This window comes from Cupressus sempervirens, chromosome 6, assembly GCF_028749045.1.
Source record: "Cupressus sempervirens isolate cs-2001-9-10 chromosome 6, ASM2874904v1, whole genome shotgun sequence".
Classification (NCBI taxonomy): domain Eukaryota; kingdom Viridiplantae; phylum Streptophyta; class Pinopsida; order Cupressales; family Cupressaceae; genus Cupressus; species Cupressus sempervirens.
In genome coordinates, this window is record NC_143123.1 from 343935152 (window position 1) to 343957159 (window position 22008).

Here is a 22008-nt window from a genome sequence, read left to right on the forward strand (position 1 = left end):
TTTTCGTTCAATTGGGGGGCTAAGAGATTATTACTCCCAGATCTTGATCTAAGAGGGACCACATCAACCCCTATAGCCATCGACAAAATTTGGGTGGGTATCACCCAAAGTTTTCCATTCCTACAAATATTATTATTTGATACCTCAACATGATTGTGGAGAAGAGGATTTTCACCCATTTGTTTACATTTGAACTTTCTTTGATCCTGCCATTGTGATGATCTTCATTTGGACATAGCTAGGGTCCCAACCCTAAACCCACTTATTAAAGAAGAGTGGATCAATTTGAAATTTGAGGATGAAAATTTATGGTCAACCTATGTCCTTTTAATACCATTTTAAACCCATTTCTCGATAGGAGCATTGAGTCCATTCAAAGGAGTTGAATGGGTTTGAGGGAAAAAGAAATTAGACCCCTACCCTCTCAATTTTGTTATATGTCAATCTGCCTTTGATCACATTTTCACATAGTTCTTTGAGCTACTTGTGTCCCCACACTAATGGAATTAATTAAATAAACAACAAAACTAGAACAAATTTTAAATCACTCTTGATTTTTTCATAGCAACTTACTTCACAAGTCCACTACTTATATATGGTTTTCTATGGGCATAACTTCTACATTTCACTCAAATGGAAGTACTAGTTTTATGCATAAATCTATCATATATTTAAGTCATTTTAGTTCAAAGTGCTTTTATGACTTGATCCTCTAATATATGCACCAATCTGATCCATGACATATATGTGTTATTATTAGAGGATGTTGTCATAGTTGTCTATAGTACTTATGACAGTTTGATTCATTAATATATTTTCAAGTGTAATGTAATTATCTTGTAGGTAGTTATTCTAGTTACGACTCTTTGTACTTTTACTTTGGCTCAACATAAGAAATATACATCAAATATAACGTGAATGTTAAATTTTAAAAAAACTCTGAATTTGTGTTCACAAGTACCTTGTGAGTAATTATTTTAAATATATTCTATATATATCATTTGTACATTGGAATCTATGAAACTGAGTCAAAGACTAAAAGAATAAACATTTACCATTCTTCTCATATTTTATAAGAGACAAGATGATGTTATTAATAGCAACTAAAACTTACATTTAAAAATATAGTAAATTATATTACAAATTATTTGTAACCTTACAAGCAATATGTCCAAACACATAGACAAAATTGTCAAACCATCATATTCTTCTATTTTATTGGTAATATACAAGTGTTCACATTCTAGTCTTTTATATTTAAATATGCTCACACCTTGACTTAAATAAATATTATTGTACTTGTCATATGTAATGTACTATTGCATTCACTTGTTCTGAAAATTGAATTATTTTTCACCTATCACCAACAACTATTTTTTCATACTTGAAAGATTTATAAAGTTTATTAATTTATTTATGAATTTATATATACTAAACATTATTTTCCACCAATTTAATTGGTTGGTTTCATTTTGTCGTATAACCTTTTCTCAGAGCTAGGTCCATAATTCATTTTCTTCTGCGTGTTTTTAGAAGATGGATTAAGAAACTACATTATATTGATAAAAAACATATACTAAACTAATATTATAATTAGATATATTACATAAAAAAAAATCATGAAACTATATAATATGTTTATATGAAAATAATAATCTCACATACATCTATAATATTAATAACATTACATTCTACCCTGCTATTAAAAAAAAAAACTAAATATTACCGAAATTAATAATATTCTCTTCTATAGTAATTGTACCCTTATAAACTTTTAAAAAAAATTAAGGTACACTGAAATTAATATTATCATATATCATGCAATGGTAAAAATAGTACAGATTTTCCAACAGTTGCACAGTTTCAATGCCTTAAACTGTAAATGAATTATACATTGATAAAAGTTGAAATGTTAATCAATGACTAAAAACAGAAAACACCCCAGCAGCCTGAAGCGTCAAATCTGTAAGCCGCTTTGGGAGAATCTACATAATAACCTGCCAAACTCATAAAGACTGTTAAGAGCTCAGGACCAGAGAACTTATCAATGCGAACTAATGTCAATAGCTTATCTGCCAATATATATAATATTTTTAGGAGTAGCTGAACTCAGGATCTCACAAATATTGGACTGTAATATCACCCTTTTTAAGTATTTACAGAGAAGGTACAGCTGGTTTTACCATTTCTTACGTATGCATAACAATCCAGTGTACGTATGTCCACTTGCCACTTGAAAGAAGTTCTCTATCAGACCATTTCAAAATTGCTTGGCTCAAGGCGGTTGACCTTTACTTGTTGTACGACTCCTCTAATTGAACTCCCTTTCTCAGCAGAGTTGGATGGGAAGGCTTAAAGATCAGATACTAACGTTTCTTTTTAGAGTAAAAGTGTTAAATAGTTAAAGTTGACTTACTTTTTGTAAGCTTAATTTTTCTTTAGTATGTGATGTTTAAGAATGGTCAAATTACTAAATTTGTCACTTCCTATGATTTTTCTTGTTTAGTGGTGTTTTAGATTGCTCTCTGGATCCACACATTGGTGGAACACATAGTTGCAGCAATGGTGGAGAAATTGTTTCTGTTTTAAGGTGAATGGTCTAAACATCACACATTAAGGCTTGATTTCTAGGTTAAAAGTGCTAAATAGTCAAAGTTGACTAACTTTTTCCAAACTTAATTTGTGTGATGTTTAAGGATGACTGTTTCCAGGAGGTCCGAGACGTAATTGCAGATCATGGATATTATTCACTCCTTGTGCTGAACACATTCCTTCTGTAGGTGTATGCCCTCTTACAGTTTGGAGGTGTCTGCTTGGAGGATGCATATTGGGTTTTTGTTGTTCATTCAAGGTGAGGGGGCCTGTTTGTGGGAGGCATCTTGTCTGTGAGCTGAAATGAGGGGCTTGATTTTGTGAATCAAAATCTGGATGGACAAAACAAGGACCAGATATAGCAGAGATTGATGTGCCTTCACCAGGGGATATTGGAGCAACTGAAGCAATATTCATCATATATGATGAAGGAATGCCTCTTGTAATTGTAGAAGTAGAATGTTGGGGACAGCAGAGGGGCATACAAATGGGTGGAGTAGATTGTTGGTTGAAATTCAGCAATGTCTCAGTGTGATTTGTGTTATGTGGAGTTGGGTTGAAGAGGTATGACTCAATTGTGGAAGGAACATTGACAACACTAGTAGAAGGAGAACAGAGGACAAGAGGGGCAGGAATAGGGGTCAAAATATAGTGTTGAGAATCTAGGAAATGGTATGGAGGAGTTATTGCACGAAGATTATGAACACCATTCCTTTGTAGCCTACTTTTGTCCTCAGAACAATAACTTCTGTGATTATTAGAGTTGCCCATGGCAGGTGTTGAGAAAGCCATTGTTGGTTTCTGATTGCCACCTTCAGAGGAACGCGAACTATGCCTTTGAGCTCGGCTGCCCTTTTTAGGCAGGCATCCTAGTGATAAAGCCGCTGCAAGCAATAAAGCATTTCAACAGACTGATACAGAAATGGAAATTAATAAACAAGAGCCTACAAAGATAAATTATGAATCTCTTATTTGAAAGATAAAACTTTAACACTTAATAATAACTAATTTCACTTAATAATAATGTTAAATAATCTAGACTTCCAACGGCACTACTAACCTTCCACGCAGGGTTCCAAATATTGACCACCTTCAGTACTAACATCTCTCCTTATCATTGTGTTTATGGAATCATTTAGACGCGAGCGTAAAGTTTTAAGGTCCATGTATTCTGCCTGCCAAAATAACATGCTTCCATAACAAATTGTATTTACTTATTGATCATATTGAAAACGAAGCATAACAATTTGTATTTACTTTAATATAGCATCGTTACGAAGAGGCTATATTCTAAATTGAAACGGTTACATATGTACCTCTGAATTTGCTTTGGAGTAGAGAATATCCTCAGCCCTTAGAACCACCATAGGCAACTTCTCTTGCCATTCTTTCTTTTTCCTTGTTGTTGGACAATGAATCTCATTGACAACCCTGCAGGACATAGCCACAAAGACAACGGGGGAAACTACTTTAAAATTTATATTTTACAAGTAAGCATATGTTTGCAAAGAAAATGAGCTTTAGTTTACCAAAGCACGCACCTTTAAAAATGATTGTATATCAGTTCAGTAATGTTTGTATGCCTGTTATGTGAAATACTCACACAGTTTCTTATTCATATTTACATGCATTTATACATAGAATTCTTTTTATTTATTTATCATTATGTTTTTATTTTTATAAATTTGTTTATTTTTTAACTATTTTCTGGTTGAAAGTATTTTTTAATTCAAAGCTTCCTTTTCAACTTGTTTTGTGTCTGGATTTTCTGTTATCTTCTATATAATCTTGAGTTTTTAGAATGGAGAAACTGATTTCTAAGGACTTTTTCTTCTTAAGGCACAGGCACAGTATGAGACAACCAATCTGAAATTTTAAATATAATCATAAATAATATGACATTGTAACATTCATCATAAAAACATAAAAACATTTATAAATTTAAAATCAATGATATGTATTATCATAAACATAGCATTAAATGAATCAAATGAGAGTTCAAACTTCCATTTTATACATTCATGAAAATAATTTATTGAAACAATGAAAAGTATCATATTATATATTAAAATGCACAAATGTTGAAAGTTTCAACAAAATGAAAAGTTAAAGACTTATATATAAAGATTCAATTATCATTGTGCATCTACATTATATAATATCAAAAGACTCAAAGTTTCAAACTTCAAAATCAAAATAAAAGCAAAGATAGTATGTTGCTGCTCATAAGATTTGGTCTGAGAAAGCTGAATATTGCTTAGATTTACATTCTCAATCTGCAGGCTTTCATCAAAAACTCATAGAATTCAAAGATAAATATGTTAACATTTCTAAAAAGAAAAAGAAAAAAAGATGATTATTACTCGGACATAATTGTATTGACTAGGGCCAATCTATATGCAACTTGCAATCTGAATACACAATTTGATATTTTTATCATACTTTAGATTTGATGTTATTAATTACATATAGATTTCCTTGAACTATAGGGCCCAATCTAGGGATGGTCAACAGTTGTTAAAGGTTTTCAAAACTCTTGTTTGTAATTGAGTTTTCAAAATGCTTCATTGGAGTTCCCATCACTCCTCATAACCATTTCTATTTTTGAAATGTGTGCATTAAAGGGTGGAATTTCGGATAACACTAGTTATCTCACCCCTAGTGGGTGAGTCTTGGTTTGTAATTTATGCTTTCTTTCTATTTTGCAACTCACTTTGTTATGATGGATTGTAGGGTGATTTATTCTTTCTTTTTGGCAACTCACTTTTGTAATTTATTCTTTCTTTTTTCTTGTTGTTGGACAATGAATCTCATTGACAACCTTGCAGGACATAGCCACAAAGGCAACGGGGGAAACTACTTTAAAATTTATATTTTACAAACATATGTTTGCAAAGAAAATGAGCTTTAGTTTACCAAAGCACACACTTTTAAAAATGATTGTATATTAGTTCAGTAATGTTTGTATGCCTGTTATGTGAAATACTCACATAGTTTCTTATGCATATTTACATGCATTTATATATAGAATCCTTTCTATTTATTTATATTTATGTTTTTATTTTTATACATTTGTTTATTTTTTTAACTCTTTTCTGGTTGAAAGTGTTTTTTAATTCAAAGCTTCCTTTTCAACTTGTTTTGTGTCTGGATTTTCTGTTATCTTCTATACAATCTTGAATTTTTAGAATGGAGAAATTGATTTCTAAGAACTTTTTCTTCTTAAGGCATGGGCACAGTATGAGACAACCAATCTGAAATTTTAAATATAATCATAAATAATATGATATTGTAACATTCATCATAAAAACATAAAAACATTTATAGATTTAAAATCAATGATATATATTATCATAGAACATAGCATTAAATGAATCAAATGAGAGTTCAAATTTCCATTTTATACATTCATGGAAATAATTTATTGAAACAATGAAAAGTATCATATTATATATTAAAATGCACAAATGCTGAAAGTTTCAACAAAATGAAAAGTTAAAGACTTATATATAAAGATTCAATTATCATTGTGCATCTACATTATATAATATCAAAAGACTCAAAGTTTCAAACTTCAAAGTCAAAATGAAAACAAAGATAGTATGTTGCTGCTCATAAGATTTGGTCTGAGAAAGTTGAATATTGCTTATATTTACATTCTCAATCTGCAGGCTTTCATCCAAAACTTGTAGAATTAAGATATATATGTTCACATTTCTAAAAACAGAACGAAAAAGAGATGATTATTACTCGGACATAACTGTATTGACTAGGGCCAATCTATATGCAACTTACAATCTGAATACACAATTTGATATTTTTATCATATGCTTTAGATTTGATATTATTAATTACATATCGATTTCCTCGAACTGTAGGGCCCAATCATCCTAGGTATGGTCAAAGGTTGTTAAAGGTTTTCAAAACTCTTGTTATTTGTAATTGAGTTTTCAAAATGCTTCATTGGAGTTCCCATCACTCCTCTTAACCATTTCTATTTTTGAAATGTGTGTATTAAAGGGTGGAACTTCGGATAACACTAGTTATCTCACCCCTAGTGGGTGAGTCTTGGTTTGTAATTTATGCTTTCTTGCTATTTGCAACTCACTTTGTTATGATGGATTATAGAGTGATTTAAAACATTGGTTAAAAAAATTGTTCATGCAATCAAACTCAGAAGTTTGATAGATGGTAGAAATCTAGTTCTTAATTAGTTGAACTTTTTAAAGATTTGATCATGTTAGTATTAATTTTATACAGACACATTTAAGTCTTAAGTTTTCAAGCCGATTGTATTTTTGTCTTCTGTAATTTTCTTCATCTGATTTAAATTATTGATAAAAAAAATTTACAAAATAAAATTCAAAAACTTAACATTAATATTATAAACTAAAAAATATTTCAAAAACATTATGTCTCTAAAATTTATTTAGAAAATTGTGTATGTTAATATAATGTTTACATCTTAGATTATATTATACCTAAATTTTAACCCCTTTTTTATCACTAAATTTTAACATGTTATTAACATACTCCTGCTCTAATTAACTTTTCTTAAAAATCAACCTTACTAACCTAAATATAGTTCTAAAATACTGCTCCGATGACAAACCCTTGTCATCACAAGTCTATCACACAGTTATTAACCATTGAGCAAGAGCTAAGACCATCAACCACTTGTTTCAGTGACAGTTTGTCACTCATTCAAATCCTTGAAATGTCGACCAAGCCAAGGTGCAATTAACTATATCCGACATAGGTATTCTACACCTCAAATCTCATTTCAGACCAATAAAATCTTCAGTGACAAGATCTGATGATAATATTATAACAGGCGGGTGAATTACACATGATCATTCTTAAACATTACATATGGAGCAATAAATTAAATTAAACTTGAAAAGAATGAATCTTTAACATTTTAACTTAAAGAATCAATTCTTAGTATGTGATGTTTAAACAGTCTCAAGTCCCATCTCAAACCAATATCATACTTCAACAAACACCCCTAACAATGTATAAAAGAAAGCTAGGAATCATGAGCAGACACTAAATGCACCGCCATTAAAGCTCAAATTACAAGTAAAGATGTGCAACTGATATTATGAATGCCATAGCAACAAAAACTCTTAAGACAAGACTGGCATCAAAAGCGCCATCTCCAGAGCTCAACTTAGAAGTAAAAGATAAGGCCCAGAGGTTGAGGGCAAAAATCTATTTGGTGGGATTTAAGGGAAAAAGGAAAGGGAAAAAACCTGAAAATCTCCTGAATCAAGGTGCCTCTGAGGGTGAGGTGGTCATCGCCATGCCATGCTCTGCGAATACATTCATATGGTCTGCCTCCGGGTCTCGGCATCCTCAGCAAACACGAGGTATCCTCAGGAATTGAAAGCTTCTCAGCAAAGAGTGAGTCTGCAAATCCGAAATAATCCTCCCCATTGGGTCATGAATGGAAAGGCGGGAAAATCGAGCACATTATTGTGAGTTGGGGGGAAGTGGGAATTGGGCGTTGCGAGACACTTGTGAGTCGCAGATTGGAAGAGACAAAAGATGTGTTTTACGAAGAGAGTGGGTGGGGAGAGCGAGGAGGAGGAGCCAGGCATTAGGCTCCATTTGTCGGCCTACTCGTAGTGCTCGCCAGTGACATTGAAGTAAGCTTTGACAAGTGTACGCATGGCCTGCACGGATTTCATTACTCATCATTCCTTCTTGGACTTGATGGTTTCCCCCTCATCAGGAACATAGCGCTACGATGAAGGGAAAGGTGGGGTTTTAACATGCACGGATGTCAGCTTTGTCCTTCACACTTCATGCGCTTTAACTTTTTTAATCTACTCCTCATTCATTTGGCTACTTTGTTTTGTTGGTACACATATCGATGGAAGTTGTTACTTAAAATATTGCACCACCCATGATCTTTTTTCAAACTCCATAGGGTCGTATTGTACTTGAGAATATAATATGGTTTTTTTAAAGTTCACATATGCTTTATAGGGAAGAGATTTGTGGATAGTTTATATCCAATAGGAATGGTTTTTATTCAATTAATATTAGAATATTATTCATAAATATGATTTCGTATAGGGGAGAGGATCCGGTACTTGAATGCATTCTAATAGTTGTGAATGGAGTTGTTCACTTGATACCTACACTTATTGATTTAATGTCCAATTTTTTTTGACAACATTGTACCAATACTTGTGACTTTAAAGTTGTTAGTACAATGCTAACTACGTAAAATTAAATAAAATGTACCTTTAATTATAAAAATTAACTAATGATGTGATGCCACATCAGCTATTCAACTATGGGTACCTTTTATGCATGACCATTGGTCTCACTTTTTTTTTGGGCTGTTTTGGACAATTTGGCAAAAAGCATACTGATGTGGCATCATAACAGGTGACGTGGACTTGAAACCTTAGTTATAAGTAGGCGACTCGCCAAGTAAGCTATTGTAAAAAACTAAGAGCGATTTGAAAATTTTACGTAGGGTTTTGATAAGCGCAAAGTTAGGGTGTTCAAGTACTGGGTCCTCTCCCCTAGTAAAGAAGTAATAAAACATTTATGTGATTGAAAAATTCATAATGGTCAATAGGCTCTTGGTTAGTGAAGTTGAATGGTTATGAATGAGTCTATGAGGATTAGTTTTGTTTAGTGCATGACTTTGACACCATGAGGTCAAAGAATTTTCTCAATAAAGAAACATAGGGAAAAACATATTGCCCTTGGCTAAACAGTCGAATATATGCACCCGATTTGACAGTTTATACAATTAATGAATTAATTTTAAAATCACAGATAATGGTTTTGTGGTTTTAAAATTAATTAATAAATTACATAAATTGTCAAATCGAGTGCAATTTTTTTTCTGTATAGACATCGCTAAACATATTTAGTGGTTTCCATTGAAAGAGAAGTGAGGTTCCCGTATTGTTATCAAATTCAACTGTGTAGTTTCTCATTGCATCTAGGTGATGCTCGCAGAGCAAAGCACCAAGACTTCCCGTGAAGTCGCCCATCCTAGGACAAATCCAACTCAAGCATGCTTGTGTGCAAAGTTTAAGGACATGATCACATCATCTTAGTCGTGAGGTTGTCTGTCACACAATTGATGACATGATGATATCATCTTAACTATGAACCAATATGAACTTGTATATATTATGCAATAAGGAAGTTATAAAAATGAAGCAACACTTCACCATGGAATGCATACCATATGAGGATATATGTACTCAGTACAAAGAGGGCTTAAAAGCTGATAGCATCATCTGTTTAAAGAAGAAAGGATTATTCAGACAAACATATTCCTTCTAAAATCAATCGTAGGATTTATGATATGGAAAAGAGTACGGAGATGAGCTAAGGGTGCTTTCTTTCTCGACTACATAGTTTGTTTAGTCTTTTTTGTTTAGTCTTGTGGACATTATTAGCATCTTCCATTCATCCATTCTTCCACTCTTTGTGTTTACTTGCAATTGCAATTTAAAACACAAGTCTTTTCTCAGATGGTATGTTATCTCCTAATAAAGTATATAATAAGCATATTTAGATTTCAAATCAATAAAACTTAGCATCTCAAGGATAGTTTTTATATGACGTTGGAAAATGGAGGATGTGAAGTTTGTTATATGATATTTGTGGGTGTTTGTGTTAAGCTACATGATTGGGTCATTTTTAATTAGATCATACATTTATGATTGCATCATCTATTTACAAAAATGTATAACGTTTTATAATATCCATGACAATAACAACAAACATTATGGTGGTGGATTTGCACGAGGAAAGGAAATTTTTCTAAGGACATAAGAATTCTTATAACCCCTTTAATTAGGTAATGCCTTTTGCAAAGAAAAACTTTTGAAAGAAGAAATATGTTCCAAATGTTAATTTTTGTCCTTATTTGTGTACCTCAAGTTTTATAAAACCTCATCCATGCTTACAATTAAAATACAATGCCCCACTTATGGGTATTGGCTTATCTCAATAATACATTTCTCTTTGGATTTCAAGTGATTGCTATTCCAATGAGTTTTACTTAGGATAATTTTGGAGTTGTGTCTTAATCATTGCATATATTGTGTTTCAAATAATTTGACCAATATATCCATCATGTATATATTCATGAGTAGAACTTTGTTAACAGGGCTCTATTGGTGGTGTACATAGTTAAAATAATCCTTTGCAAATTTGTACTTTATTAGGCACCTAATTTAGTATTCTTTTTCTTAGATCATTTCAAGTCTATTTAGGCCATATCCTAACATATAATTTAATAATTAATTTTGCAATTTAACTATTGTGCTTAAATTAGGGCTAGACCTAACATCGAAAGTATAGTCACTCACATCTCACTTTTTGAGGCCTTGCATTGGTGAGATTGGGGCATCCAACAACCATTTCTTACCAAAATTCCCCAAGTTGTAGCCAATGCAAGTGTGAGCCTTTTAAAAAGTGTTAAATTTAAAATTCTAATCTTTACTTTTGTGTACAGATTTTTACGATTGTCCCATCGCCAGTGAGAAATATTTTACTAGATTCTTCCTTGTTAGTTAAATAATCTCTATTATCTAACTAATCTGAGTCATTCTTCTAATTCAAAATTCAAAAATCATCGTTTTCCCTTTTTTTTTCTAATTAAATAGTTTGAAATTATTTAACTTATCTAATAATATTTTTTCTTTGTAAAATATTATATTTTACTAATAAGATAAGTAAAATCAAATGCTCGTAGACATTGTAAAATGTGGTCTATATGCCACCTCTACTTAATCCAAAAATTGCTAAACTTTCAACAGTAACTCACTACATCAAAGAACCCCCATACATAAAAACTTACACATCCATGCCCTAATCCCCCCTTATATTCCTACACAAATTGGCTTTTACCAACCCTTCTTTTAATCTATCTATTTTTTCTTCTAATTATATTAATCAAACAATTTTTTCTATTTGAGTAATTCTTATTTTTAAATTTTCAATAAATGATAGCTCATTATTTAATAGAATCTTCTTCCTAATTCTTCAACCATTATGACCAAATAATTATTCTAATTAATCAATTCAGTAAAAATTCTTCTAATAATTAAATAAATTATTTGATTTGTTTAATTATTATCCCTTTCCAAAAAGGAATATTCTTCTTAAACAAATAATATAATAATTATTTTTATTTATTCCATATGTGCACAACTAAATAAATTTTCAATTATTTAATGCTATTTATTATTCCTATCTTACCTTCAAAAATTGTCAATGACTTCCAATCTAACTATTCAATCTATTTGGTCATCTCCCCAATCAATCCACTTACTATTCAATCTATTTAGTATTCTATTCCTTCAATCTAGTCATCTATCAATGAGATCTACTAACTCATTAGTTATTTCTATCATGCACCCAATCATCTACCAATAGATCTTTAAAGTCATTTTTCTTTAATCAATTCAATTTTAAATAATCATGTCCTCTTATTTCCAATTAGTCTCATTTGATTTGAATTGATCAATAAAATGAAGTTCGTTCTTTGTAATTTGGTTTATTGTATTTCTTGACTCTTTGTGCTATCAATACAAAGAGAAAATGTGCGACCAACAACACAAATAAGAGAGAAGAAAGAGAGAGTCATGGTGATGTTGAATGCATTTTCTCATTATGATATTATCATTATTTTTGGATTTTATTTCATATATTTTCTTCATTTGTAGGAGTTAGTGATGAAGGTACGCTCTCCTACCACTAACAAAGGTATGCTCTGATACCACTGATGAAGGGCCAACACCACCCTTACCAATCTGATGAAGGGCCAACACCACCCTTACCAACTCACAACCAAATATGCAACAATATGGAGATAGAGAGATGACAAAAATGCTTCATAAAGCATTCATTAATACTTGAAATCCATTAGAAGAGATTACATTTGAAGAGCTTACAACGCAAGAACTTCCATTTCTTGAACTTCCTTACAAGAGATTACATACAAAGAGCTTCTACTTGAAGAGCTTCTACTTGTATTAGATAATGTACCTAATGGATTGCACTCAATGAGGAAGATTAGTCACCAGATGGATCTGGTTCTATGAGCCAGTTTGCCAAACAAGGCAACGCATAGAATGACACCGACGGAAAGTGAAGAGTTGAACACGTAAGTTCATGAGTTGTTACAGAAGAGGTTGATTTGAGAGAGTCTAAGTCCATGTGTTGCACCAGTAGTATTAGCACCAAATAAGAATAGAGAATGGAGGATGTGCACAGTTTCTTGCACTATCAATAAGATCACAATAAAGTATAGATTTCTATTGCCAAGGCTAGATGATATTATGGACTATTTGAGTGGAGCTAAGTATTTCACAAAGATAGATCTAAAGAGTGGGTACCATTAGATTTGTATTAGAGAAGGTGATGAGTGGAAGACTACTTTCAAGATAAGGGAAGGACTATATGAGTGGTTAGTCATGCCTTTTGGGCTAACCAATGCACCAAGCACTTTCATGAGGCTCATGAATGAGGTACTGAAAGAGTTTCTAGGTAAGTTTGTCATTGTTTACCTAGATGATATATTGATCTTTAGTAAGACATTAGAGGAGCATTTGATTCATATTTGCAAGATGTTTGATAAGTTGAGGGAAGAAAAGTTGTTGATAAACCTAAAGAAGTGCATATTTGTAAAGAAAGAGTTGGTGTACTTGGGATTTGTCGTCTCAGGAGAAGGTCTAAAAATGGATCCAGAGAAAGTGAAGGCTATCCTTGAATGGCCTACTCCAAGGAGTGTGATAAAGGTAAGATCTTTTCATGGACTAGCTATATTTTATAGAAATTTTATAAGAAGTTTAAGCAATACTTGTGGACCCTTGACTGAAACAATGAGAGGGGATAAGAAAGAGTTTCAGTGGACTGTAGGAGTAGATAAGAGTTTTAATTTGTTGAAACAAAAAATTACTGAGCAACTTGTTTTAGTACTTCCCGATTTTAAAAAGGTGTTTCAAGTAGGCTGTGATGCTAGAGGTACTACAAGAGGAGCTATTATGGCCCAAGAAGGTAGACTTTTTGCTTATTTTAGTGAGAAGTTGAATGATGCAAAAATAAAATATTCTATTTATGGTCATAAATTTTATGCTATAGTTCAAGCATTGAAGAACTGAAGACACTATCTTCTTCCTAAGGAGTTTTTTTGTATACTGATAATCAAGCTTTGCAATATTTAAATAGTCAAGGAAAATTGAACCAAAGGCATTTAAAGTGGGTTGATTTTTTGCAAAGTTATACATTTGTTTTGAAACATAGGAGTGCGGAAGTCTAACAAAGTTGCAGATGCTCTTAGTAGAAGACAAATTTTGCTAACAAAAATGCAGATAGAGGTGGTTGGGTTCAAGGAACTCAGTACATTGTATCTAGATGATCCTAATTTTGGTGAAGCATGGAAGGCTTGTACAAAACCTATTACACTTGATAGGACAAATGGTTGGATTTCATGATCCAATATAATATGTTGTTCAAAGGAAGCTAGCTGTGCATTCCTAGAAGTTCGATGAGAGAGAATCTCATTAAGGAGAAGCATAGTAGAGGATTGGTTGGACATTTTGGAAGAGATAAAACCATAGTTTTGGTTGCTAAAAATTACTACTGGCCATAGTTGCAGCAAGATGTGGTGAAATTTGTACAAAGTTGCAGAGTATGTCAAATGGTGAAAGGATTGAAGCAGAATATAGGATTGTATCAACCATTACCTTTACCAAAGAAACCATGGGAGGATATCAACATGGATTTTGTTCTTGTATTATCGAGGACACATCGCGAGCATGATTCTATTTTTGTGGTGGTTGATAGGTGTTCAAAGATGACACATTTTATTCCTTGCAAGAAGACTAGTGATGTTGTTCATGTAGTAGAGTTGTTTTTCAAAGAAGTGGTGAGATTACATGGTCTGCCAAAGAGTATAGTTTTAGATCGAGATACCAAATTTGTTGGATATTTCTGGCATACATTGTGGAAGAAGTTGAAGATAGATTTGAAGTTTAGTTCATCACATCATCCACAAACTGATGGGCAGACAGAAGCTGTGAATCCCAGTTTGGGAAATTTGCCGAGATGCTTGTTGGAGATAAACCAAAAGGATGGGATAGATTTTACCATAGGTAGAATTTGCATATAATAATTCTAGCAATAGGAGTACTAGTAAATCACCATTCTAGATTGTATATGGGAGTATTTCCAGAAATGCTTCTGAATTGAGGCATTTGGATAAAGGAGAGATAAGTAGTGTTGAAGCGGAAGATTTTGTTGAACATTTGAAGAACATCCATGAGGAGGTGAGGAAGCACATCATAAAGATGAATACATAGTATAAGGCTAAGGAAAATGTGAAAATAAGATATAAGGAATTTTAGATTAGAGATGAAGTCATGGTTCATTTCAGAAAGGAGCATTTTCTAGTGGGTACATATAATAAGTTGAAGATGAAGAAGTCTGGATCGTGGAAGATAGTGAAGAGTCATGATTCTAGAAATACATATGAAGTGGAGTTTCCTATTGAATTGAATATTTCTCAAGTATTTAACATTTTAGAATTGACAGAGTATTATGAAGGAGGTGATGGTGATGAAGTTGTAGAAGTGCGGTGGAGCATTCAACAGCTAGTTCAGTTGCAAAGGAGATTGAGGAGATACTAGACAATCATGTTGGAAAAAGTACTAGAAATAGAACTTATGTGGAATATCTAGTCAAATGGAAAGGGAGACTAGTTGAGGATTCATCATGGCTAGCAAAGGAGAAGGTTAACCATCTTGGTTTTCCTTTGAACACTTGAGATGTGGTGGGGTCACTTCTCAAATTACCCTGGGTGTTTGATGCAGGAGCATCCTAGGTGAAAGGGCACTCTTGCATCACCCAAAATAATTTTATTTTCAGTCTTTTCTATTTTAATAAGGACTAGTAGATAGGGTGGTTACTATTTATGGAAACCTAATATTTTTAGTAAATTTTTCATATGAGCTCAAAATGTTCTCATTTTCTATAGGAAGGTTCATTTTAGATTTGTAAGCCTACCATAAAAAAATCTCATTGCTCAAGCATAAGCATTGGAGAAGTTATTATGGATTTTCAGAGAACTTCTTGTAGAAAAATCTCTAGGCTCACCATTGGAGGCTTTAGAGTTCCCAGATGAGGTCTGAAAACTCAACAGAAGGGCACTAGCACCATTCTGCTTCTATAGATCAAGAGCCAACATTTCTGAAAAGTGGTTATAATAGCAAATCAGAGCAACGGTTTTTGAGTTATGGCCTTTCAAAGTTGGGCTACCTAAAATGTCTACAATAATTGTCAAAGGTGTATTTGGTTGACTCTATATGTATTGTTAGGGTCTATTGGCCTTAGGTATTAAGTTTTAATGTCAAAAACCTTTCTAGGAAGCATAAAATTGCCTATTTAAGAAAGGCTCAAACATTGACTAGGACAGCTCTGGGTGATAGTTTGTAGCTTGTCTTGCAAATTATTATCATGAAGGTACCCATGTTGGTTAGCATATTGTACTTATGAAATTTTTTAATTCCACATTTGTGGCACAAATAAGAAGTCCACATTTTGTTCTCACATTTGTTGTTGTTTCTTTGTTTCTATTATGAGTTTATGGTATTAAGGGGAGCACCTTGCATCAAAATAAGAGGAAAAGTTTTTGAGACAAGCTAAAAGGAAAGAATGTTCATTCATTCCATACGGGTATATAGATTAGTTGAAGAGAGAAAATCTTTCAGATAGAAGAAGGAAGGTTCAAGAAATCAGCAATAAGATCAGAGGTTACAACAACATAGGTCTTGATCTTTTTTTCTTTGTATGTTCATTTTGTTTATCCTGTTGAAGTAGTGATTGCTCCAGGCTTTATTGTATGCAACCTTCTAATGTTGTAATTTTTTATTACAAATAGAAGTTTTAGGTTAAAGTATTTTGATTCTGGTTAAAGCCATATGCTCCTAGATTTGTAATATTTGAATCATTTTTTTGAATAGAAAGCAAACAAATAGGCATATTAGTGGATCTAGTCATTTGTCTTATTGTTGTCTCCTTTCTATCCATTTCAAATTGTGTTTAGTATATGTGAAAGAAAAAGGTTGCAAGTTCTTGTTGTTTTCTTTTTGTTTTAATGGTGGAAGAAACTAGACTATAGGTCAGTCACCAAGTAACTCAATATCCCTATTAACCAATTTCTCTGCTCCAACTTAGTTATAGTGGTGATTGATTTCTTCCCGTATTTACCAAACTATTTGGTATTAATGCCGACCAAACTCACTCAGTAACTATATTATTCAAGCTCACTCAATCCCCTCCCTATTTAAGCTGATCGAGCGCACTCAGTTCTTTAGTCAGCCGATCTTACTCGGTGTAGTGTTGTCTGAGCCCATTATTTATGAGCTCTTTCCTTTGGAAACTGAGTCACTTAGGTCCCATTGTTGCTAAGAAACTTGACACTTCCTATCGCTTGGATACTTAAGGTTCTAAGCATCTCAAAACTCACTATTCACTTGATTGCAAAGAAAAAAAATTGAAATTTTTTTCACAATCGGGCCCTTGTTCCACAATCATATTCCATTCTATTTGAGCTTTATTCCAATGTTTTAAATATTCAAACTTCACCGTGACTTATTGCTGAATATTTGCACAAATACTATCTTTTCCTCAACACACACATTATTTTTATTTAATTTTAATTGCTATCTTGGAAGATGAATCATCCTATGATAATGGTTACTATGGACACTGCAAAAAGTCTACTCCACACTCCAAATCTTTGAAGTAGCATGCTATTGTCAGTGGGTGTGCATGATCATAACATATCAAACCTTATTCATGTTATCTCACCCAATATCTTTTACTTAATTTTGACAAGATATCTTTGTAATATATAATTTACTAAAAATGTTGCCAGGTAAGTGTATGTTGTCTAGTCTTTGACCTTGGCCCTGTATGTTGTCGTTGATAATTTTTTTGTATACTTTTTCAATACACATCATTACTGATGAATAATTATTATTTTTCCATCTTATTAAATGAAAATACATTATCTTTCTTCTTTTCTTATTTATACAAACTCACTATCAACTTTTCCTTTTGTATCCTCATCTGGGTATTTATATATCTTTGGTAGTAATAATAATTTTCTAGACCAATGTTGCACTGATTAGATTGTAATAATCTCATGCTCTAACTTTGGCATCAATGACAATGTTTCTTATTATTCCCTTGACATCACTGGCAATATCTCAAAAATCTCCCCCTTTGTCATTGGTGGCAATAAAAAATTTTGTGAATCTCATCCTTTCAAACTCTCTCCCCTTTTGACATAAATGGAAAATGGATAATTATTTGGCTTCCACCTATAATCTAGTCATTAAATCCTCTCCCTATGGAATTTCTCTCATACCCCCCACCTGAGAAGGATTCTTAAATGCTCCTACATGCTCTAGCATTATTCTTAATGCATCCAACTCCTTGAATATTCCTCTTCAAAAATTTGACATTAATGTAAGAAATTTCCTAAACGTAATTTTCAACACAATGACCATCTCACACTTTTAATCAAGGAACTAAAAAATATCTCATTTGAATCTCCCCCTGGACTCATACTTCTCCTATGGACTAGGTGTATAAATTGCAAGATATACTTGTAATGATTTCATCTTCTTCTTTAGTAATATTTTTTCTCCATACATTTTTAGTTCTTCCCATATGATTATTTTGCCTCAAAATCAATAACATTTTATTATCTTCTCTTACTTTTCCAAGTTTCTTTCTCCAAACAAACACAGGTTCTTTTTGTTTGATCTTTGTATGATTTCTTTTGTATCCTTCATATGATTTCCTCTTCCCATATCTGTAATTTTGTGCTAAGTGCCCATGACAATTTTTTTTTTTGCATCCATTTTATGTTCTACATTCTCTCGCTCTATGACCAAAATAATTGCATAATTGGCAATATCCATATAAGTTATATCGGAGTTCAAATGTAAAACATTTTCTAGTCTTGTTCTTCTTCTCCTTTGAAGATGTGCTTGACTTTTGATATTTCTCTCTATCTTCATCTCTAAAAGGATTTATCAACACTTCAATGTATCTTTCAAGTTCTTCTTCTTTCATAAATGAATATGTCATACTACTTCCTTCTTTGATGAAGCCTTTGAATGTACAATCATGATGCTTTAAACTTCTTTCACATCCTACTCCTATCTTGCTGGAAGATGGCCTTTGGCTATCACTGATATTAGTTAAGATTTCAAAAATATTTTTAAACTTAAGACTGGTATTCAATTTTATATTAGTTTTCTCCAAATCACTTTTCAACATGATGACTTCTTCCTTTAATCTGACATAATCCTCTTGTCTTACATTTAAATTTCTCATCATTTCATATTGAAATTGCTTGGTTTCCTCTAACTATTTTTTCAAAGTTTCAATTACTTTGCTTGATTTCTTTTGGGATTCATATAATTCTTGAATTTGTGTTTTCGGTTTTTCATTATTTTTCTTAAGGTTTCCATTTTTTTCATAAGCATAGTAGAGTTCTTCCATGATGTTAACATCTTCTTCCTCATTGTTTGTATCTTCTTCATCTTTTGTAGTGGATTCTCCTTTGAGTTTTCCATCATCAAGGACTTCTTTTGTGTCTAATTCATTATCTTCTTCTATCATCTCTTTTCCATCATTCACAATATTGTCTTGATCTGTTACATTATCATTGTCTATTTATTCATGCATTCCAAGGGTCACTTCATCACATATATTCAATTCCATTTTATCAGTTGTATTTTCTTCTATATTATTAATACAAACATCACTATATATAGATTCATCTAATTTTTCAAAGAATTCATTATTGGTCACTTCAACTCTAGCAGTTGGTGCATTGTTAATATGTTCTTCTTTGAATTTCCTTTCCTTTTTCCCATGTGTGCTCAATAGATCTATCTTCAAGCAATTAGGCTTTATAGAAGGAACTAGCTCTAATACCAATTGAGGGGGGGGGGAGAGCGGGGGGTGGGGGGCAGGTGTTGAAACAATAAAATACCAACTTTTGCATTTTAAAACTTTTATACCAACAATTTCCTTAATTACATTAAATGATGAAATCAAATAATATGCACATGAACACAATAACGTAATGTTTATGTGGAAGCCCAATACATGAGAAAACCATGACAAATAATTACTTTATATATAAACTCATTCTTTTACAAAATGGTTTGTAGGCTCTAACCTACTAAAGGCTACAACCTCTATGTTTATGAGCACCAACTCATTGGAAGCTCCAAATCCCACACTTCATAGGCTTTGACCTACTAGAAGCACCAACACCCACTTCTATCTTCGTGAGCACAAACCCATTGCACACAAACATTCTTTTCCACCTAAATAGTGTTGCTAACTCAATTGATGATGGATACTGTAAGTGTACAATCTTTTCTTCTTCAATATGATACTTATGATCTATTTAATATCTTCTTACACACACCCTTCTTATTTTTCTTTTATTTCAACCTGAAAATACATATTTGTGACTTATATATTTTCTTCTTCTTTTTTTTAACATCTTTATACAAATATAGATATTAGACTTAAAACATCCCAAAATATTTTTTCTAAAATGTTTTCAACTTTTCAATTCGCCTCTCTTTTATATGCATCACTTACTCTTCAATAAATATCCCTTTTTTTCACATGCTTCTCTAACCTCTTCATATTGCATATCACTTTTTATTAGTCCCTGCCTTATAAGAAGACTTATGTTTCGACCTCATTTATGCCTATTATTTTATTTTCAAAAATTGTGAATCTATAGCTTTAACTATAGCATTAACTAAAATTCATTAATTTAATTAAAATTTGTATCATTCAATACTATTTTTGGTTGGTTATTTATTTTTTTGCTAGTGGTTTTAATTGATTTTAATAAGAATATATAAGAATATTTGAAACCATAATAACCTAGACATTAATGTTGAGCCAGTACAAAATTTCGTATTATTCAATACTATTTTTTATTGGTTGTTTATTTTTTTCTAGTGATTTTAATTGATTTTAATAAGAATATATAAGAATATTTGAAACCATAACAACCTAGACATTAATGTTGAGCCAATACAAACGTGTCTTCCTTTGTTGCATGATCTCCAAAATGGTACATGTCTTCCTTTGTTGCATGATCTCCAAAATGGTAGCAACTGTCTCTCCCTATTTTTTCGCCAATTAGAAGCTTAAAAAAACTACCTCATGTATGGTGGTCTTGATTTATAGTTATATTTTGCAAGCAACTATGTATATTTTTTTGAAAGAAACTTATTTTTTCTTGTTGCTTCACTAGCGAAAGCTTCTTAGTTTCCAATTTATAGATTTGTTGGTTTTCCTTTTTCTTTTTCTTTTTGTGCTAGGTTTTCAGTTTCCCAATTTACAAATTTACATTCATATTGAAGATATACCATATAAATGAACTATTTCATAGTTCACAGACATGAGGAGTGATTTTTATTTTTCAAAATTTGAAAATCATACAGTAATTATAAATATTTTTTTGCTTGCACTAATCTTGGTATCTATCTTTGACATTATTAACAAGAAAAATAAATGTAAGTGAAAGAAAAGAAGAGATTTTGCCAAAAGTTCTAGTGATAGAAGTTGATTGGATACAATAAGCAAAAGGAAATAGATATAAGCAACCTAGTGAAAATGGTCAAAAAGATTGCGAGGCAAGAAGCTGAAGACTATTTCTTTGTTGTATCTAATTTGATTCCTAACAAACTCACACTTGTCAATTGTCTAATGAGGATCATTAATAATATATTTTGTGAATTTTCATCTGATATTTCCCTCTACAAGCTTCCTAGGGCATTAGAATCATTGTGTTTGGATCTATACCTCTTTAATGGAGCCCTCCCATTTTGAACACCTGCATCCCACTCAATGATATTTCATAATTGACCGTTTTAAAATTGGTTACAAGACAAAATGATGCCAAGCCATTTATTCTTGAGTAACAAGAAAGGTAATGAATGATAACAATTAGAACAAGAATTGGTACTAGCAGTAGACAATGAAACAACTATAACTGCAAGACACGTGGTCACATTTTAGTATTTATAGCTTTGTATAGCAGATAGATAGAGATCCATTTCTTTCTTCTCTTTTGTTACTAGAAAACTTTGCTAATGTTTCAAAGTTTGTAAAAAAATATAGTAGCGAACCATTAATATTAATGAAGAAAAATATTATCAGATACTTAACCTAGAACCTTCATAGGTTACATTTGAAATAATTTTTTAAAGATATTTTTGCAAAACTTTTTCAAATTTTTTTGACAACAGAAGTCTAGAAGTTCATTTCTTTTGAATGCAACTTTGAAATATTTAAAAGATCAAATAATTATTG

The 22008-nt window shown here is 31.9% G+C and overlaps 1 protein-coding gene across 1 annotated transcript; it reads right to left on the reverse strand.

Moving 5' to 3' along the window:
* Nucleotides 1–1796: 1796 nt before the first annotated feature.
* On the reverse strand, nucleotides 1797–8018 carry LOC149552541 (uncharacterized). The gene is made up of 4 exons (XM_089789800.1): nucleotides 7848–8018; nucleotides 3909–4023; nucleotides 3653–3767; nucleotides 1797–3476 (listed from the first exon to the last, which is right to left on the reverse strand). The coding sequence occupies exons 1-4, from the start codon at nucleotides 7946–7948 to the stop codon at nucleotides 2692–2694; spliced, it is 1116 nt and encodes a 371-aa protein (XP_089645926.1). The 5' UTR covers nucleotides 7949–8018; the 3' UTR covers nucleotides 1797–2691.
* Between the last annotated feature and the right edge of the window lie 13990 nt (nucleotides 8019–22008).

Bases quoted from the DNA above. Each gene is read 5' to 3' on its own strand.
- LOC149552541 (XM_089789800.1), bottom strand. From the start codon at position 7,948: ATGCCGAGACCCGGAGGCAGACCATATGAATGTATTCGCAGAGCATGG. The intron at 3,768-3,908 runs GTACATATGTAA...TTATTTTGGCAG, and splicing joins ACTCCAAAGCAAATTCAGAG to GCAGAATACATGGACCTTAA. The intron at 3,477-3,652 runs GTTAGTAGTGCC...TATTGCTTGCAG, and splicing joins TTTGGAACCCTGCGTGGAAG to CGGCTTTATCACTAGGATGC.